Genomic DNA, 19338 nt, shown 5'->3' with positions numbered 1-19338 from the left:
ATAGAAGAAACTGACTACAAAAGTCAACTGAGCAATTTAATATTCGGTCAACCTTAGCAGGGTGCATGCAAATGTTTTTCTGTATTGCCAGTATCTAAAAAGTTTATTTAATTTGTCTTCAAAGTAAGCCTCAAATATTAGTTTCCGGAAACTTTTATTAAGTTTAAGTAATCTATTCACCTTTGATGTGGTCGATCCGTCATGCCATTTTCATTGAATACTTTGTAAATTTGACTATTATGGTTTAGATGGTTTAGAAGTACACATTTCCCCCGAGCTTCGATTTTGATAAGATATTAGGACTGATTTTAATTCAGCTGTCTTCTAGCGAAAGTGTTACTCTGACTGGTACACAAATAAATACCGCAATAAACCGCGATAAAATTTTTACGGAAGGTAATATTGCGGCCTTCCGCACCTCCATATTGTTACGTTTTAATGTTACAAAATTAATACTTTTAAATAGTTTTGGACGATGACTTTGTCTCCTCTGAACTCTTAATCAAAACGAGGACTTTCGAAAACGACATCGAAAGTGAAGTCTTTGGAGGAAGTTTCGTAATTGCCTTGGTCTGATGTGAATTAGTCAAAACAAAGGTAAAAACTGAGACCTCTGCAGGAGTTGTATTGTGAAAAGCAGCCTGCTTTTCAAATGAAGATAGAGAATTTAGAACGCCCATCGAAGTAAAAGGTATCAATTTTTCACTGAGATTTACAGTAAGTACATCTAATTCAGGGACCGCGCGGCAAATTTTTGAGTGGTGGGGGGGGGGGGGGTGCTATTTTTGGCTCCGTTATTTTTGTTAAATTATTTTTTGTTAAATTTACTTTATTTTTGCAAAAAAGTGAGGGGGCTAAAGCTCCCCCCCCAGCCCCTCCCTCTGCGCGGTCCCTGTAATTTCAAAGAGAGGCCACAGAACGAGAGGTCCAAAGGAAGAAGACTGCCGATCGATTGCACTTCGACAACAATTACAATTCTCAAGATTTAACATCGCGGACAGACCATTTACATGTTCGTTAATGTTTTCGAGCTCTGGAATGAAATAACTGAAGAGCAGGCTTAAAAGTTTTTTCCTAAATTTATTTCACCATTTTCTTATATTGGTAAAATATTACGTTTATGATGGCTCACTTAATTAATGAACGTGCGTGTTCGTGGAGAAGTAAGTCTGTGAGACCAAAGTAAGTTTAACTTACCCTTAACAAGACGTTTTATTTACCAATGGCAAGAGTAGAAGTCAATCTTTTCTTGCTAATGGTAAACAACAAACCCTATCCCACTGGAACCGATTCAAATGATGTGACCGTTTGCATATTTGATTTTCGAGAAATCTAGGGTATAATCGTTTCCGAGGGTAGAGACGGCGAACTCTAGCGATTTGAAGGCGGTTACCTAAAGTCACATTCGCTCTGACGAAGGCTTAACGCTCGGACCATCAGCTCTAGAAACTCAACGGTGGACAATTTACACTATCAACTAATAAAACCGTATAATCTTGTAAAACCCCTCACCGACGCAGCACTACAGATTCTTTAGAACCTACCCCCTTTGTGCATTCCAGGTAAATTGAGTACGTTACTTTTCACGTAAAAAGAGAATATTCGTTGCAATTTAGTTCGAATTTATGAAGCTTTTCGAAATTCCCATGCAATTCCTATAAATCTATAAATACAAACGGTCCCACAGTTTGCACAGGGTCCCTGTTTCTATTACAATATTCTCCAGTCATTTGAGTGATTTACTTTCAACGATTCAGTCCTAGTAAGCTTGCCAAAGTTTAAAGGCGATGTGCCTCATCAGTCTACAAAGACTATGGGCCTGTTTACATGGAGGTGGGGGACTCCGGGTAGGTGAGGTAACCCGACTAGGTGGGGTAACCCGCCTGTCCATATGATTTCTTATTTCATTTTGATCGCGTTTACATGATAGGTGGGGTGACTCGCCTAGGCGGGTTACCCGGTCTACTAGGTGGGGTCAGCCGGGGTGACAATTTGCCATGTAAACGTGTTAAGGTGGGGTAACCCGCCTAGCCGGGGTCGCGTTCACGGCAAAAAGCTCAAAAGCGAAACGTGTGTTTTAAAACTTTGTACATTTCCTAGCCGTCTCATGACAGAAATCACCAGAAAACGCAACGGACACACAAGGAGTGTAAAATGTTCACATTTCGGAATATTTAGCGTTGTAAATCGACCATATTTGGTTTCCCAAATTATTCTGTATATAACGTAAGTTAACGGTTTCTCGCTAAACCAAACACCGCGTAACACAACGCGTGACGCTTTCATAAATACATATGTGTCTGAGAATTGATCTTTCGTCTTTTTCAAGATGTGAGCTTGGGAAGCCTCTGCTCAAACTCCTTAATTGCATGCGCAACAACACCCCAGCACCCCGGGGTTGTAAGACTGCATGTAAACGCGTTTTATTTTTCGACCACGGCTAGGCGGGTTACCTCACCTACCTGGGGTCCCCCACCTCCATGTAAACAGGCCCTACGATAATGTTATGCCTCGAACCTTGTTAAGGCCCTATCTTATCAGTTTAGAGAAAGAGTTAAAAAGCGAATTAAATCTACTGTCGGTTGTATATGGCGACAATTTTCATTAAATAACTTTTACGACCCTCCATGTTCTTATGTACTACTGACTTCCCTCAGTAAACGCCTGGTATATCTAAGTAAACTTTCTTGGCCTCGTTTTTAAAACGAAATCATTTGAACATACGTGTACGAAGCTAAGAAAACTGATCCATGCACATAGAAGAAAAGCTTTCAGTTCCATCAGCTATATGAAGATCAAGTAAAAATTTCAAATTCGTCTGCTTTGCCCTCCGAGTAGAGTATTTGTTTCTGATAGTCAAATTGACGACTTCTTCGTTTCTTCCTGTAAAACAAAACCCCTACAATTCCTATCGCAATCACAAGAAGCACAATGAAAGTTGCAATAAGCCCGATTGCTACTTTGTTTGTTTTAGAGTCCTCGTCCTTAGTTGATTTTCTTGCGTGGATCCCGGGAAGTTGTTTTTCTGAATGGGAGATGAAAAAAAGAAGAAAAAAATTTTGAAATTAGCAATTTGGAATCTCGTAAGACTTAAAGATAGGCAAGAAGAACCTTCAATCGGAGGGCGGTGGACACTTTAGTCGTGTACCAGTTTGACCCAATTTCGGGATCGAATAATTACTTCTCCAGCTGCATAGAATCGAGAGATTTTAAGCCACTGTGATTGGCAAACCTGACATAACACGACGCGGTTTAACGTCGGGGACGCACAAGGAGGTCAATCATAAGATTTTACAACACCGTGACTAGTTGTCAAGAGAGATTCGCTCAAATCTCCATAAAAAGCAATCCGCTATATGAGTTGTTGGGGAGATTCTGCTTCTCTCTTCCTATCCCCCGGAAACATATATGTTCATCAACGCTGACCAATGTAGGTGACTCCCCTAAAGTCAGTCAGTAAGATTTAAGAGGCAAGGGAGAAAAGTGTCTTGCCCAATACCGTAACACCATGACTTGTCCGGGGTTGGTACCAGTACTAGTGAGCCAGGCCAATCGTTAAGCCCAGTCATGATAATTGATGATAGCCGTTCAACTATCGTGCGTGTTTGAACACGATTTGTCATGCACTATCATCAACTATCGTCAACTATTATATAGTTTGGACATGTTCAAATTCGACATAATAGTTGATAATAGTTTTTGCGGCCTTTTGAACGAGCGGATCATAATAAATGATAGTTTTTCGGTCAACAGTTTTGCTGAAAACGAGCTTAAACCGAAATGGCAAATGGTAAAACGACTACACTAGCCGTCAAAATGTCGCAGAATATCACGTAGTTCATTCTCATCATCTTCTGGTAGGCTTGAGTATCTTTAACTCTCAGATTCTTGCCTAAAATCCCAAATGCCACCGAAATTGCCGACCGCAGAGCGCGCCATATCTGTTTACAATCTCATCGCGTGATTTTATCAACTATCAGGACCGTTTGAACAGGGTTTAATTAGTCATAAGCCGACTGTATCTAACCTCGATTCAATTACGTATTATCACCACATTCAGTACCTGTGTGTTTTGTGGTCCCTTTGGGTTGAGGTGAACTGAGGATATCTGTCCCTTGAGAATGGGCGAAAATTTTTGTAGGGACAAAAATTTTTGTACCTCTAGTAGAAACGGATGAGGATTGATCTGAAAGGGAAAATCATTTGTTGCAAGGGGGTGGTAATCATAAGCCTGGCTGCGTCACTATGTTTTGTTTTTGGGCACGACACTTTACGCTTTCAGTGCTCCTTTTCACCCAGGTGTATAAATGGGAAAAACTCATGCTGGAGAGGGCACTTGGTCCGAGAGCAGACTTTTTACCATATAACCCCGGGTCAGTTACTTTTGTTGTGATTCTTATTCAGCACCTGTATGTTTTGTAATTCCTTCGTGTCCATGTGAACTGGATGTAGTCGGACTTCGAGAAAAGGATGTCATTACACCTTCAGTAGAGGGTTGACCTGTGAAGGTAAATGATTAAAGTTTTTTAATTCAAGAATTTGAATTTGTAGGAGTCCCGACTGCTGGAATGCAGCTAAAGTAACAAGTAAGATTTATATTATATTCATACCGGTCGGTGTTGCAGAAAAATTCCAATTCTCTGCACGAGGCCAGTGGGTCTGTTTGCATACCGATGCAGACTTAGGAGTGGATTCTCTGCTCGGAAATTCCATACACATATCTTTCTCATAAAAGAATGGCGATTTGCACGTATTAAAGAACTTTTCACAAGTGTCTCTGCAGAGGAAGGCAGCCGAGCCATCGATACATCCCGGCAAATTCTCAGCGCACACGATTTCTTTCCGTTTCTCGTAACAGGTGCCGTTGGTTCTCTGGCCGATGGTGCCATCGATGTACCTCTGGTATCGTAGTTGTATCGCTTCTGAAACTACTGTTTGAGTGTAGCCCGGTATTCCTTTGCAAGCAGGGACAACTATATCTGAGCAATTGTGTTTGTACGCTAAACAAATAACGAATGAAAAAAAAGGAGAAAAAATATAATCAGTAAACAATTTGGTTATGACCTGTTTCAGGCTCTTGCATGAATGTGAAGCTCGGTCGTCATGGATCCTTTAGGCGCTCACTTAACCCTTTAACTCCCATGAGTGACCAAGACAGAATTTCTCTTTACAATATCGATACAACATCAAGCAGACAAGTGATGAGAATTACGAAAAATATCAGTTAGCGGATTATAAGTTGATCCAATACCAAATTCTCCAGACTAACATCACAAGAACTGTATGACAGACAGTAAGGAGAATTACTAATGAGATCTTGGGAATTAAAGGGCTAACACTCCTTCTCCACCCGGTATCCCCTTTGAACAGAACATAAATTCCTATTTTTAATCGTAATTTCCACGTTTAGTTTGAACTTTTTAAAATAATTCAGTCCCAGTTTGAGAGAAACAAAGATTTTTTAAAACTTAAAGATACGCTTACTACGCAAGGAACAATACTCTGGTAAGAAATAAAAAACAAACGAACAAAAATAAAAATCAATAAGAAAATTTGTATTAACTTAGAGAGAGTAGAGTCACATTTCAAGAGTTACTACATCACGGGCGACGTGCCGGGAAAGAAAAATAGTCCGAAATGTGAGTGGTCAACAACTTTTATACTTTACATGGTGACAGACCATTTGTGGTTGCAGAAAACAATCGTGTTGTGTAGCCGAAATGGTACCAAGTTCTACTTATACTTCGCTAATTAAAGTCAAGAAATTTTCCAAAAGCTTTGACTGCAACAATATTTTTTACTGCTATATTAACCAACGGAGACATCGGGAAAAGCATCTATGAATCTGGAAAAGGCATCAGGAAGAGTGATATTTAGGTTTTTTAACTAATGTGACGAAAAAAAAAGTATCTTGACTTCCGGTTGTGCAAGGCTTAATCATAGTTGGCTTGCCTTTTTACTTGAATTTTGCAATCTCGACTGTTTTTTCCGGAAAAATAAAAAGCTAAACAACCCTACAAAAATGTAGTTTTTGATTTTTATATTTTTTGAGTCTTAAATAAGTTTGCATCCACCCATTGTTAAAAACGGTGAAAAATGGATGTACAGTCAACACTTTTGAAATATTTGCTAAACTTTTTATTTAGCAAAGTATAGTGTTAACATTTTGGGATTTATAACACGATTATTGACTGGAAATACAAATGAATTGTTTCTACATGCACTATTAAAGCTATTTGACCGCTGACCACTCGTATTTCGGACATTTTTTCTTCCCCGGCCGTCGCCCGTGACGTAGTAACTCCCCATTTTTATGGCTGTAGAATTCAATCTTTCACTTAGAGTACGTCATTTTGGGGCTCACTCATTTTCCTCCGAAAGTTTACATTGGTTTTAAGTCAGAATTAAACCATTGTTTTAATTGTTTTGGACGCTTGAGTACCCTGATACCCTTGGTTAATCAGTAGAGTAATGTGCAAGAAAAATTTACCCGCTTCTGATTGGCTGAAAACTAGTGTATTCTCATGGCATACGAGTGCACAGTTGTAACACGAGTGCAAATTACAAACAGCGCGCCCACGTTATCAAAATTTCGTCTGTTTTGCCTTTCTGAGATACTTTTTCATGTAAATCGTTAACAAGTAAGAACATGATCCTCTTGCAATTTGGTGTGATAAGCACTTGCAAGTTTTTCAAAGGCAACTTTATTGTCTTTGAAAAATTTACTCGTATTTATCAACGAGGGGGGCATTGAGGCCGATTAGAAACTGCAAAACCGTAGAAAAAATCTCTTAAAAACCGTAAAGCCGAAAAAAATTCGATCAAAACCGAAAACCTCATGTAGAACTGTCAAAACCGATACATGTTCACATCCCAGTTATTAAAACCCTGATCGATACAGTGGTGTCAAGTGGAGCGTATGGAGTAAACTACACTTATTTCATTACAGGATTTATGAATGCCATGGACTTGGCATTCGTATCTTCCAGTATCTGCTTAAATTGACGGATGCTCCTTCGAGTACCTCGAGTGTGGTCTCTGCGGACTCAGCAGCTGGTAATGGCGCCTAATTAAATTAAGGAAATTCGCACAAAAGTCCTCGATAGGATTGCAATTTTGCAGTCGCAAAAAGCTATAGCTCTGGAAAGTTTTATCGAAAATCCCTAATCTAACATTTCCATTTGCGAACTAGGACCTGAAAGTTTGGAGATTCTATTGAAATGTTGAATCAATTAGTCACGTGTGGCCTGTAACTTGGTCACCAACTTCGAGGTGGCATTCATAAAGAAAATCTGGCAATGTTCCGTGCTTAGCTTTGCCCTACGTGTAGCCGTACCCTCCCCTCCCCACCCTCACCTTCGGGGAGGAGGAGGGTACGGCTACACGTAGGCTACCAAGGGATCCCTACGATATTTTAATTGGTTTGTCACGCATTCCTCTCGATAACATTTGCGTTTAGCTGCTGTTCGAGATCAGTGGGGACGCGTAATTGCCGCTCAGATTGAAGAGAAACAGGAACCCAAATAGGTCAAAAACCGAAATATCGAATCATATTTTTCACGAAAACCGAAAACCAAATGCTAAAATACGGAAAATCCGCAAACCGCAATGTATACCAAAACCGAAAAAACCGAATTTTTTTGGCACAAAAACCGAAAACCGATCTAAAAAAATAGCCAAAACCGCAAAAACCGAAAATCCCCATGCCCCCCTCATTAACACCAAATTGGCCTCGAGATCATGTTATTACCTCTACAAACACGTAGAACCGGACATCAATCAGAAAAAATAGCAACAAGCTGTGCACTTTCAAGAACAGTATTTAAACCAGACATATAGGGACATGATGAATGAAAGAGCACTTAAGTTCACTCTTACATTAGAAACTCGTGTATGGCTGAAAGAAAATAATTGCACTTGATGTAGAGATTCCTCAAATGCCGCTATCTACATACAGGTTGTCATGGTTAGTGACATATTTGGAGAGCTGTCGAGAAATTTTGGCGCCAAAATAGCGCTGATATTCTATAATGATGTAAACACATAGACACCATGCATAATTAAAGTCGTCATTTTTCGACAATACCTAAGCAAGGAGACATATGCTTCCTTTTCAGTGTAACAGCTGATGTTAAGTTGACGATTTATCCCTTTGAAATTTTAAGCGTTAAAAGTTGAGTGTCGTCGGCCAATCGCAATTGGTTTCACAATAAATAAAATAGCTCATTTTTATACGATGTTCTACAGTTGAGTGACAAATCAAATCGGCGATGGCAAATACACACAACACGTTTGGCGATACGAAAAATATTAGTGTGTGAGGGATTATTTTGATCACGAAGTATTATTGAAAAATAACGTTTAAAACGACCTTTTATAGAAGGAGTGACACATCGTTTGTTTCTTCTTTCTTTTCAATAGTAATCGTAATTTTCCTTCTTACCAAAGTATGATGCAATACTTTGAAGTGTTTTTATTAAAAAGATGCGCCATGCTCTATGAATTTTATAGTAACAGTTTGCCTTCTTTAAAAGACCATTAAGATAATTCGCTTACTTTTGCCGCTGTCTTTGAAATTCGGCGGTGTAAAACATCTTCCTCTGTATCCTAGTTTGGTATTTGGGTCATCTCGCCCAGGTAATATGTCGCACATGGCGACTGTCCATTGCAGTCCTTTCTCTGCGATAACTTCTCGGCATCTCGTTGCGTAGTCGTAACAGACAGCCCTGCAGGGTAAATATGGTCCAGGTATATCCTCCTCACATCTTGGTACGAACAGAGAACAGATCATAGTATTTACCGTTGCAGAACAATTCTTAAGGAGACGTATGAGGGCCGGTACGGCTCGCGAGGCGCTAGTGAAATGGTGTTTGTAGTCATATTGAGCGGTAAACTCGTAACCACAGACTTTGTCAAGTCCGTGCTCGGTTCTGTTGACAAGACCACATTGCCCCGTAGCTTCCGAGAATTCTTTAGAAAACGACGCAAGAAGAAGGACGACGAGTTTAGGATACAACCTAGTGAAAATGTAAAAAAGTTAGCTTGCCCCTCGAAGGACATTGAAGACACTCTTCATTGTTAAACTCGTTTTATCTAAACGCTAAACAGATAAGCAATTACTTACATTCGTGAATAATTTTTTGAAAGCGTGCGTCACTTTGCTTTTTCACAACAGGTTGATCCGTAAGTTTTCGGTGATTAAGTCAATCAAAATTTGAAATAAAACAATGAAAGGTGGAATCCAAACAAGGGTTAAGAACGCGCGTGCTTACGGCCGTAAGGCGCTGAATGCAAATTCGGCTAATTTGGGGCTGAAACGGGTGGTTGCTTTTGAATACCACTTTGATGTTTTGAACAATAGGTCAGAGATAAAGAAACCTTGATTCCTTCGAATTGTCTTTCAGACACCTTAGAATTAGGGTACCAACAGTTATCAATGTTAAGTTGCACTCCAATTTCGAGATGTTTTAACAGCTAAAATAAAAAAAAATCGTAGTGGTAAATATTTTCAACGTTTATTACAATTAGATCACTGGAATATCACAGAGAAAATGAGACACTTGACATACGTGATACTGATAACTGTGACCTAGCTACCAAAATGGTTTAGATTAAAAGATGCAATCTATGTGTAGACAGAGACAAAGCGTCCGCAGGCCTTTATCATTTGATAAGGAACAGATATTAATCGAGACAAAATTCGTTGTTGTGCAAAGAAGCTCATCTCTCGATCAATAAGGCGCTCATTCTTTTATTCACGCATGCGTCTAACTCGAGTTAATGAGCTTTGTCCAGTATTGGTCAAGTAAAATAGAAAACCTCACTAGACATATTCATGTACAACTTAATATAGGTAACTTTCTTACTTAACTCTGCGTATCAGTGCTTGGGAAAGGCTTCTGCTAAGGTCATATCCCATAATGATGAGGTGTAAGCACCAGTTCTATATAAATTAATTTACAAGAATTCCTGACTCATGGAAGCGTTAGGGCAACTTACTGCTGCCACCATGGTATCGCCTTCTTGGGCTGATCTGGTGGCATCTGTAAGTCGCTTAGGGGTTAGGTTTCGCTAAACCGACTCGCCTATTTCAATTGCACGCTTCTCTCGCTGCTTAGCGCACGGTAGAGAGGCATTCACACTAATCTCGTGTGCCCGGTTTATATGTATCCTCCATTCACACTGGCCTGCTTAGCGTTAGGATACTGCTTACCTTTCTATTTCACGCTTCCATGGGCACTGCAAGTTGCAGTATGCCATTGTTTTGAAAATTAGATTTAAAGTTATTTTGCTTTTGAAAATTTTTCTATTTTGATACAATGACCATCCTCTGACCATGACAGAGATTACGATGAAAAAAAAATCTACGCATGGAAATGCGTGTAAATTAAAGAGGTGAAGATGCCCGTATCTCAATCTTTTCGTAGTCGGTTCTTTAGACCTCCAATGGAAGACTCACCCAAAATAGTTAAATTTCAAGTTTATTATGATTATGATCAATAGGTAAGTGTCTACGTTGCATGCGTGCATAATGAACAAAGTTGGTACAGTTAGGTCAACGACACTTGGCTGTGAACTTGATGACGGCCTTTCCTGTGCTACTTGTAGCAATTATTTGACTCGTCTCGCAACATTTTGATGGCCGAGCTAGTTGATTGTTCATGACGAGTGCGTGACGAGTTATGCAAATGTTACCTGAAACGTCTGAGGAATTAGAAGGATTAGATAATTTGCAAAATTAAACAACGTTTAGTCGTTGTTTAGCAAACGCACGTTCTGAAACCTCTTATTTTGCCTGACAGTGTTAATTAAAGTGAAATTAAGCGTCGATTTCGGTTCGCGGTGTCAAGACGACTTAATCAGAAGCTAACGATGGACTGACAATCACTTACGTCTGATAATCTGCATGTTAAGAAATCTAAGTTAGGCATCATTTTACTGGTCCATATTTAGAGTTACTTTATCTAGGGTTAATATCGAGCAGCTGTGTTTGGGCATGACGTACCCTATGAATGATATTTTACGAAACTTCAATGGGTGACGTACAAAACGTTAACTGTTATTGTTTAAGACTGTATCTACGATACACGTCATACCCTCACTAATGAACTATCCTTAGAAATAAAAGCTTTAAGCTCTTTACTATCTTAAATAAGTAAAATGTCTTAAATGTCCAATGCTGTGAATATCTTCACTTCTACATCCAAAGTATGATCAGATGTGAAGAAAAATGAAGGTTATTTGTGCATAAGTTTTAAGCAGACACATCTACTAATCTCCCAAGGGGGAGAACTGTTTTTAAGGTTGATTGGCATTGCAGATAATTGTTCTTCGTGTCAAGGTAGATTCTAGTGAAAACTACGCTTTAATGAAGTTAGGTATGATGATGCTAGTGATAACTAGTTGATTTATCACGGCATGTATGGTCCAAAAATACAAACGGAAGAGTTGATGCTCCGTAATTGCAAGTGTCATGCGTCAATTCCAGAAGCTTTCCAATTCTTGATGTTGTTAGATATTAAGTGTACAATGAAATAATCTCGGTCTGCTTGATTAGTTTGAACTGAAGATGAGTTGACTTCGTAACAAGTATTCCCAAGAAGTAGCCGATGCTCCTAGAAAGGCCTAATATTTAGAAAATCGGATTACCACATATATCCGTAATAACAATGTCTTCTAAATGAGCATGTATTTTTTTCTCTCTCTAATAAATTGAAGAGGACATAAAATACATTGCAATGAATCTGTGATGACGTCTTGGTCCAAACTATTCCATCTCAGATCCCAAAGGGCACTATCATGCCCTTTCATGCGCTCGACTCTAGCTCATTCGTCACGTTATCAAATCGCTGTGCCGAGAATTGCTCGGCACCGCGGCGCCAGCGGTAATACATCACAGCGATGACAACAACAACAGTAAGGAAGCCCAACATAAGGACGATCCCAGCGATCAAACCACCTTTGTTGGCAGATTTCTTCGCCTGTACTGCAGTTGTCACTGAAGAAAGAAAGGAAGAGCGTTACAATTAGTTTTACTATTAATAGACAGTATGACGAAAACAATGAGAGGTTGTAATACTGACGAGATAGGCCTGGCTTTAGCTAACGTTGCAAAAAAACCTTTATTTCCTGGCAACAACAACAACAAAAAAAAAAAACTGCTCGGACGCAAGTGCAGGTATTGTGATAAAATAAAAATTTCATTTATTTTTTTTTTAAGCGCTTTTAAGGAGACTGGTGATGAATATTGGTCACAATTAAAGGTCACAGGTCCCCAAACTTACAGTTGTTTTCCACTCATCAACATACTCTTACCATCTGTTCTCTTGGCAGGCCAGGGAACTGGAAATTCATTCAGCTGGCATAATCCATTAGTACCCTCTTCATCGGGGTAAATCCAGGTGCACTCTGGTAACGGAAGACGGTTCTTCTCGAATTCCCCTCCACAATCTCTTCTCACCTAATTACGTGAAGAAAAGCATGAGAATCAAACAAGATTATTTAGAGTTATCAACTGAGCTGAAAACGGCGTAAATTGGCCACTATTGAGAATTTTCAAGGCTGATGTTTCGAGCGTTAGCCCTTCGTCAGAGCGATTTCTTTCGCTCTCAACTCCAATTATAACACTTAATTATCCTGTTATGCTCTCCCACCGACGCAGCATCACAGTTTCTTTGGAAATTTACCCCCTCTATTCATATGAGAATCAAAATCATTGTATTTTGCTTTGTCGCCCAAATTCTTTGTTGCAAGATATCTCTTAAACGACTATGAATATATGAAAAAGATATATAACACATATCATATGTAACACATATCACTTTCCCATTCGAGATATCTCTTATAATTGTATCTACCAGTTAGTCGCGCTCTGATTGGTCAATTTAGCGGGTCGTATTACTCTGTGCGGCTAGCTAAATTCTGTAGTTTGTTTGAATTGAAATCTTCGCGAACAGTCCGAACCTAGAGATGCAATAAACATCTTGCTAACTTCGTTTTCTCGGTCCGTACTGAAAGTCACGGTTTTTCCGCTCGCATTTGTAACCCAAGCGCGAAGCAAGCGGGAAAATACTCGGGGCGTAACATACAGTACGGACCTCGAACTCGGTTAATAAGTACTTATCTCCTTGTCTCGAGACACTTGCACCGAGACGATTGACTGCTGACGCTTACTACCCTCTTTCCATTTACCTATTCCACTCGACTCTTAGCTCTAGGGCCGACAAAGCTTTGTACCACAAAGATACTCAAAAATTTAAAATTCCAATCAACGAACCTGCTCACAGACAGATCTGCAAGGCACATACACGGACAAATCATTTGTCTTACATGGTGGGACGGTTGTGTAGCAAAGGTACTTCTCTAGGTCTGGGGAACACTTGGAATCCAGGATAGTCTGTAAGATTGAGTCACTCGTTTGCTCGTTTTCCACCACAAACGTCAGATTGTAGTGTAAATCATCAGGGCAGAATTTTGGTTCTCTAATTTTGCTACACTGACCATTTCGCCTGTCGACTAAACAAAACGAAAATAAAGCAATAAAAAATTATCTTGGAGATCAGTACTAAGCATAGTCTCTTTCGATTTGGCTAAGGAGCTGCCATTGTTTGTAAAGGGGAAGAGTCTTCTCTCGCGCACGTGACATCTCTCTCGCTGTCTGAATAGCGCGCCTTTCAGCAGACTTAACGTGACAATCTTAGCTGACTCAAGACAAATTCACATTTATATACTTGGGACTCTTAATTAAGGATGTGACTGAAAAAACAAACAAACAAACAAACAAAACACTCAGGATCCTAATCAGTGCTCTTGGTCAAGTACTGAGCTAACAGCTTACCAGAAGTAGTGCTCGCTGTGAATCCCTTAGGCACGAAACATGTGGTCAATAATGCATCCTGCTCAGGCAACAGATCACAAAGAGATCTGAACAATCCTGCATGTGACGCCAGCGACAGTAACCTGTGACATTTGTTTACAAACTCCAGACAAACACTGCGACAAGGCATAACTGGCTTTGGATGTCCCTCCATACACTTCGGCATGAACAAAGAGCACATGATCGTGCTGCTGTATTTGGAGCAGACATTCAAAAAATCCAAGAAAAACTTCAAACTTTTTTCTTTGACCATCTGATATGGTTTGCCATCAATCGGTGGAAAGTCTGCAGTGTAGTAATAACCGGCATTTGCACAAGACTCCACTCTCAGGGGAACACATTTGGTGGGACTATCTGTAGAGGTAACACAGTTACAACAGAGAGAAAAGGAAATTGCATAATAGAGATCAGACAGTCATAATATAGAGATAAGGCAATCATAACATGGAGATAAGAAAATTATGTGGTAGAGATAAGACAGTAATTACATAGAGGAAAGAGATAACATAGAGTTATAAGATATAGATAAGAAAGTTATAAAAAAAAAAAGAATAACTAAGACCAACACTCTTTTTTTGTTTCTTGTAACATGAAATACGTTTACTAGAAAGAAAAATTGTAGTATGGGAAGAATGGGCTATACAGTTTTGGATTCTGGTATGATTATTAGGAGTAAAATGATAATATTAAAATAATAATAACAACAAATTGAATGACAATAATAATAATAATTATGATAATGATAATGACAGAGACAACAATAACAATGATGATAATGATAACAACAATGAAGGTGCATGCACATTGAGAACTCATTAGCCAGACAGTTAACATGCTGGCATCTGGATCAAGAGGTCTGGATCAAGCACTTACTGGATTGTGTGTTCCATCCACACTTCACTCTTGCAAAGCCCCTCTCCACTAATGAGTGTAAATGGGTGTAAACAAACTCTCAAGGGAGGAATACCTGACAAAAAGGCCAGGGGGGAAATTGCAATGGTCCAGCATCCCATCCAGGGTAAGAGGACAAACTCAACATTATCTCATACCAGAGAAACCTTTATAAAAACTAGCACTGATGAGCAACTTGGCTTTTGACTCTTACAACCATGAAGTATTGAGTAAGTCATTACCTGAAACAGGAGGAGATGGATCTGGAATTTTCCAAGGCCAAGGAGCAGGCCAACTTTTCAAGTCACACTGCCCAGTTGAACTACCCCCTTCAGGAAAAAAGTAATCACAAGGAAGGGGGACAATACTGTTAGCCTTAAACACTGCATCACAGTCATCATTTATCCTCTTGCAGAATTCCCTGCATGGCAAGTGAACCACGGAAGTATCTGCCGTGCACTTTGGCATGCGCATCAAGCACAAGTATTTTTCAATGTCTGGTGAGCATCCTGAATCAATGACTGGTTGGAGAATGGTGAGTTCTGCAGCTCTCTGATCATCCGTTGGCAAAAAGGTTTTGTCATAATGAAGGTCTTTGGAACACTTGGAAGATGTTACTTTGTAGCAAACATTTCTGGTGGAGACTACAAAAAAAAAAAAAAACACTCATCTCAAAACATGTTAATGATCAAATACTAATGAATAAAGGGAGCAGGTTTCTAAAGAAACTGTGGTACTGCATTGGTGGGAGAGTATAACAGGGTCATTTTAAGTATTATCAACTGAGTTGATAATGTAAATTGGCCACTGTAAAAGGTTTTCAAAGCTGAAGTTTGGAGAATTAGCCCTTTGTCTGGGCAAATGAGATTAAACATACATAATTGCAAGGAATCTTTCATCTTAAAACTCTCTGGCATAATGCACTTGTTTGGTGTCCCATCATAAAAAGGAAGAAGATCACACAGTGCTATTGTCATTCCCACAGTTGACACCAAAGTCAATTCTGTCTTGCACTTGTCCGCAAAATCCAAACAAACTTGTCTGCATGGTAACATTGGTCTGGCACTACCAGGGACACATTTGGGCAGATATAATGAGCAAAGAATTAAACTGCTGTAAGGCGAACAACTTTCAATGTATGGAATAAGTTGATCAAGCAGTTTTCCTTTCTTCTGTTGGAAGGTCTCATTACCAACTTTAAGATACTTAGCAGTATATTTGTAGTTGGCTTTGGCACATGACTTCACAGTGAGTTCCTCACAAGTTCCAATTTCTATCCATTAGAAAAAACAGTATCAGTGTCACAATAAGAGACCAACTGATTTAGGACTAAAATAGACTTATATGCATTTACACTTATAAACGTTTGAAAAAATTGTATTTCATGGTGTTCAAAGTTTATTAGGATAACTGTTATCTTATGGTAGTAAGTCCAGGTAAAATAATAATGCCTCTGTGATTTATAAAATGTTGATAATAGCCATTACATTAATGATACACTCTTTGGTGGGGCTAAGGTACAGCAATGAGAAAATCATTTCAACAATTATGCAAGGTTTCAAAAATCCTCTTGTTAGTACTTAACAGACCAGCTAGAATATACTCAACTGTATTAGTGCAGTTTCTGTATCTTGGTCTCAATAACTTCTGACCAAAATTTTGAAATTCAAGGTATGTAAATATTTTAAAACTGACAATGACATGAAGTTATCGGATCAATGAGAGTATCTGAGCCACTGTGTACCTACTCCTCCCCTAACCCAATAACAGTCAACTAGTAACACATTAGGGTTAATGTTGAATTAAGGGAGGGGTTGGTATGCAGTTGCTCAGATACAGTGACATTGATCCAAGTTATTTAACACTCACCAGGAGCTGGTGGCCTAAATTGTGCAGGCCATGAGGCTGGCCACTTCTTAACCTCACAAATACCTGTTGGATTATTATCATCTTCAGGGTAAACATAATCGCAAGGTGGAAGGGGTAGCCCAGCCTTGTTGAACTCCTTCCAACAGTTTTTGTGAATTCTAACACAGAGTGATTTGCAAGGTATCTGAATTGTTCTTGGCTGCTTGGGGTCACAAGGAGAAAACTGTGCATAGCAAATAAACTTTTCCAACTCATCAGAACAGTTGCTGTTGATTATCGACTGGAACAAAGTTTCTTCTCCTATTTGTAAGCTTGTTGGCATCACTGTTTTGTCATAGTGTAAATGTTTCTTGCAAACTGGGTCAACAACATCATAGCACTTAGGAATAGGTTTTGATCCTGCAAAAGTGTAGCAATTTAAGTAGAAGGAAATAACAATTTAAACCTCTTCCCTTGGAGTTTCCAACGAGAATTACTGATAGGGGTAAAGTAGAGATTTTCTTGAGGAAATAATCAATAACCTGACCTACTATGTTAATTGTTTATCACTTCTGTTAGAAGAGAAATTATCAATTCTATTCAACAGCAGTTTGAAGATTGTTTCATGTTACTTTTGAGCTTGTTTTTTTGTCATCAATTTTCCATATTAGATCATGCAGAATTTTGAACTTTTTCAAGTAATATCATCATTAGTTGTTACTAAAGAGTTTCCAGTTTTGAAGATAACTTGATGATAAACTTACCACATGTTAAAAAATTGAGCTAACAAGTCAACAGCCACATCACTTTTGTTTAGCTGAACAAGAAATTCAAATTTCAAACTCTTTCTCAATTAGCATATTCAAAATAGTTACATAATATATCAAAGTGGAAATGTGATCATCGCAGTAAATTTTCCAATTTAAGCAATTGCAAAGAAGAAGCCTGAAAAAAATCAGGGCTTCAACGGGATTCGAACCCGTGACCTCCGCGATACCGGTGCGATGCTCTACCAACTGAGCTATGAAGCCACACATTGGGAGCGAGGTCAATATTGAGTTCATATCTTCCCGTGCAGTGAAATGATGTGGAGTTTATATGCAATAATTCATATTTGTACTGCGGTTGTAGATGAAAGTGGAAATGTGATCATCGCAGTAAATTTTCCAATTTAAGCAATTGGAAAGAAGAAGCCTGAAAAAAATCAGGGCTTCAACAGGATTCGAACCCGTGACCTCCGCGATACCGGTGCGATGCTCTACCAACTGAGCTATGAAGCCACACATTGGGAGCGAGGTCAATATTGAGTTCATATCTTCCTGTGCAGTGAAATGATGTGGAGTTTATATGCAATAATTCATATTTGTACTGCGGTTGTAGATGAAAGTGGAAATGTGATCATCGCAGTAAATTTTCCAATTTAAGCAATTGCAAAGAAGAAGCCTGAAAAAAATCAGGGCTTCAACGGGATTCGAACCCGTGACCTCCGCGATACCGGTGCGATGCTCTACCAACTGAGCTATGAAGCCACACATTGGGAGCGAGGTCAATATTGAGTTCATATCTTCCCGTGCAGTGAAATGATGTGGAGTTTATATGAAATAATTCATATTTGTACTGCGGTTGTAGATGAAAGTGGAAATGTGATCATCGCAGTAAATTTTCCAATTTAAGCAATTGGAAAGAAGAAGCCTGAAAAAAATATCGGTATCGGTATCGCGGAGGTCACGGGTTCGAATCCCGTTGAAGCCCTGATTTTTTTCAGGCTTCTTCTTTCCAATTGCTTAAATTGGAAAATTTACTGCGATGATCACATTTCCACTTTCATCTACAACCGCAGTACAAATATGAATTATTTCATATAAACTCCACAAAATATTTTAAGTTAATGACAAGTTCGCTCGAGGTAAACAATATTCGAACACATTATCGCGCTACTCACACTAACCTCCAGATGACGATTGTTTAAAGTTTGGCGGATAAAAACATTCGTTTGAAGTTGAATTTCCATCTGGTAGCTTATCGCACAGTACAGTGAAAACTCCAGCGAGGCCTGCCTTTTTAAGAAGGTTTTGGCATTCTGTCGCAAACTTTTTGCAGACTTTGTAGCACGGAGGCTGAGGATCTGTCCGTTTTTCTTCGCATTTCGGCAAATACAGCGAGCACAGGATCGTACTAGCGTAAGCTGAACAAGACTGTAGCAAAAGGTTGTATAAATCCAAGCGTGGCGCTAGAAAGTCTTGGTATGGTGTGCCGTCTATGTCAGGAAATCTTGCAGTTAGAGAGTAGCCTGCGTTAGAGCATGATTTAATACTGATCGGTTCGCACTTTTCACCAAATATCAGCGAAAACATCGAAGCCAGTGAAACAAATGCGAAAGTCAGATCCATTGAGATCTTCATTGAAGTTTCACAATCTTAGAGAAAATCACAGTGTAAGTTAAGCCGCTGTCTGCTTCGGCCCCACCGTTCCCAATGTCAACATTAGCCTGCGGGATTGCGAGGTTAACAGCGGTTACTCATTTATGACAATGCAATTTTGTGGTTACCTCTAACAGAGGTCACTTTATTAACTATTGCCTTCGGCAGGTGTTGAAGCGTAAATTACAAGCTCCCCAGCTTCAGAGAATGTTGCCGGACGAAAACTCAAAAACACGCGAATCAGTTTTTTTTTTCGCTCTCTCGACGGAATTACTACGACAGGCATCATTGCTCCCCATTGCG

The 19338-nt window shown here is 39.3% G+C and overlaps 2 protein-coding genes across 3 annotated transcripts; both read right to left on the bottom strand.

Annotated features, from left to right (window-relative positions):
* Window positions 1-1060: 1060 nt before the first annotated feature.
* Window positions 1061-9486, bottom strand: LOC113676195 (uncharacterized). Of its 2 annotated transcripts, XM_027192820.2 has the most exons (6): window positions 9125-9486; window positions 8557-9017; window positions 4611-5000; window positions 4408-4500; window positions 4064-4186; window positions 1061-3025 (listed from the first exon to the last, which is right to left on the bottom strand). In XM_027192820.2, coding segments are annotated over exons 1-6 (1299 nt in total). In that variant the 5' UTR covers window positions 9127-9486; the 3' UTR covers window positions 1061-2795. The 2 variants fall into 2 exon arrangements, with proteins under 2 accessions (XP_027048621.2, XP_089065781.1); XM_089209655.1 differs by lacking the exon at window positions 4064-4186 and having other exon boundaries at window positions 9125-9453.
* A 982-nt stretch (window positions 9487-10468) lies between these two features.
* On the bottom strand, window positions 10469-19127 carry LOC113676194 (uncharacterized). Its single transcript, XM_027192819.2, has 8 exons — window positions 18564-19127; window positions 16637-17035; window positions 15645-16040; window positions 15010-15411; window positions 13838-14230; window positions 13277-13515; window positions 12316-12460; window positions 10469-11998 (listed from the first exon to the last, which is right to left on the bottom strand). Exons 1-8 carry the CDS (start codon window positions 19015-19017, stop codon window positions 11808-11810), a joined length of 2619 nt encoding a protein of 872 aa, XP_027048620.2. The 5' UTR covers window positions 19018-19127; the 3' UTR covers window positions 10469-11807.
* Window positions 19128-19338: the final 211 nt, after the last annotated feature.

Source organism: Pocillopora damicornis, chromosome 6 (assembly GCF_964200805.1).
Source record: "Pocillopora damicornis chromosome 6, jaPocDami1.2, whole genome shotgun sequence".
NCBI lineage: Eukaryota > Metazoa > Cnidaria > Anthozoa > Scleractinia > Pocilloporidae > Pocillopora > Pocillopora damicornis.
Note: the sequence above shows the minus strand (reverse complement) of the source record. Positions and strands in the feature narration are given on the sequence as shown.

Excerpts from the sequence above, each read along its gene's own strand:
- LOC113676194 (XM_027192819.2), bottom strand. The coding sequence starts at position 19,017 with ATGAAGATCTCAATGGATCTGACTTTCGCATTTGTTTCACTGGCTTCG. Across the intron at positions 15,412-15,644 it reads GAAAGATTCCTTGCAATTAT|TCTCCACCAGAAATGTTTGC; the intron begins GTATGTTTAATC and ends TTTTTTTTGTAG. Across the intron at positions 14,231-15,009 it reads TCCATCTCCTCCTGTTTCAG|ATAGTCCCACCAAATGTGTT; the intron begins GTAATGACTTAC and ends TTACCTCTACAG.
- LOC113676195 (XM_027192820.2), bottom strand. Across the intron at positions 5,001-8,556 it reads TTTCAAAGACAGCGGCAAAA|CGTACAAACACAATTGCTCA; the intron begins GTAAGCGAATTA and ends TTATTTGTTTAG. Across the intron at positions 3,026-4,063 it reads AGGGACCACAAAACACACAG|AAAAACAACTTCCCGGGATC; the intron begins GTACTGAATGTG and ends TCTCCCATTCAG.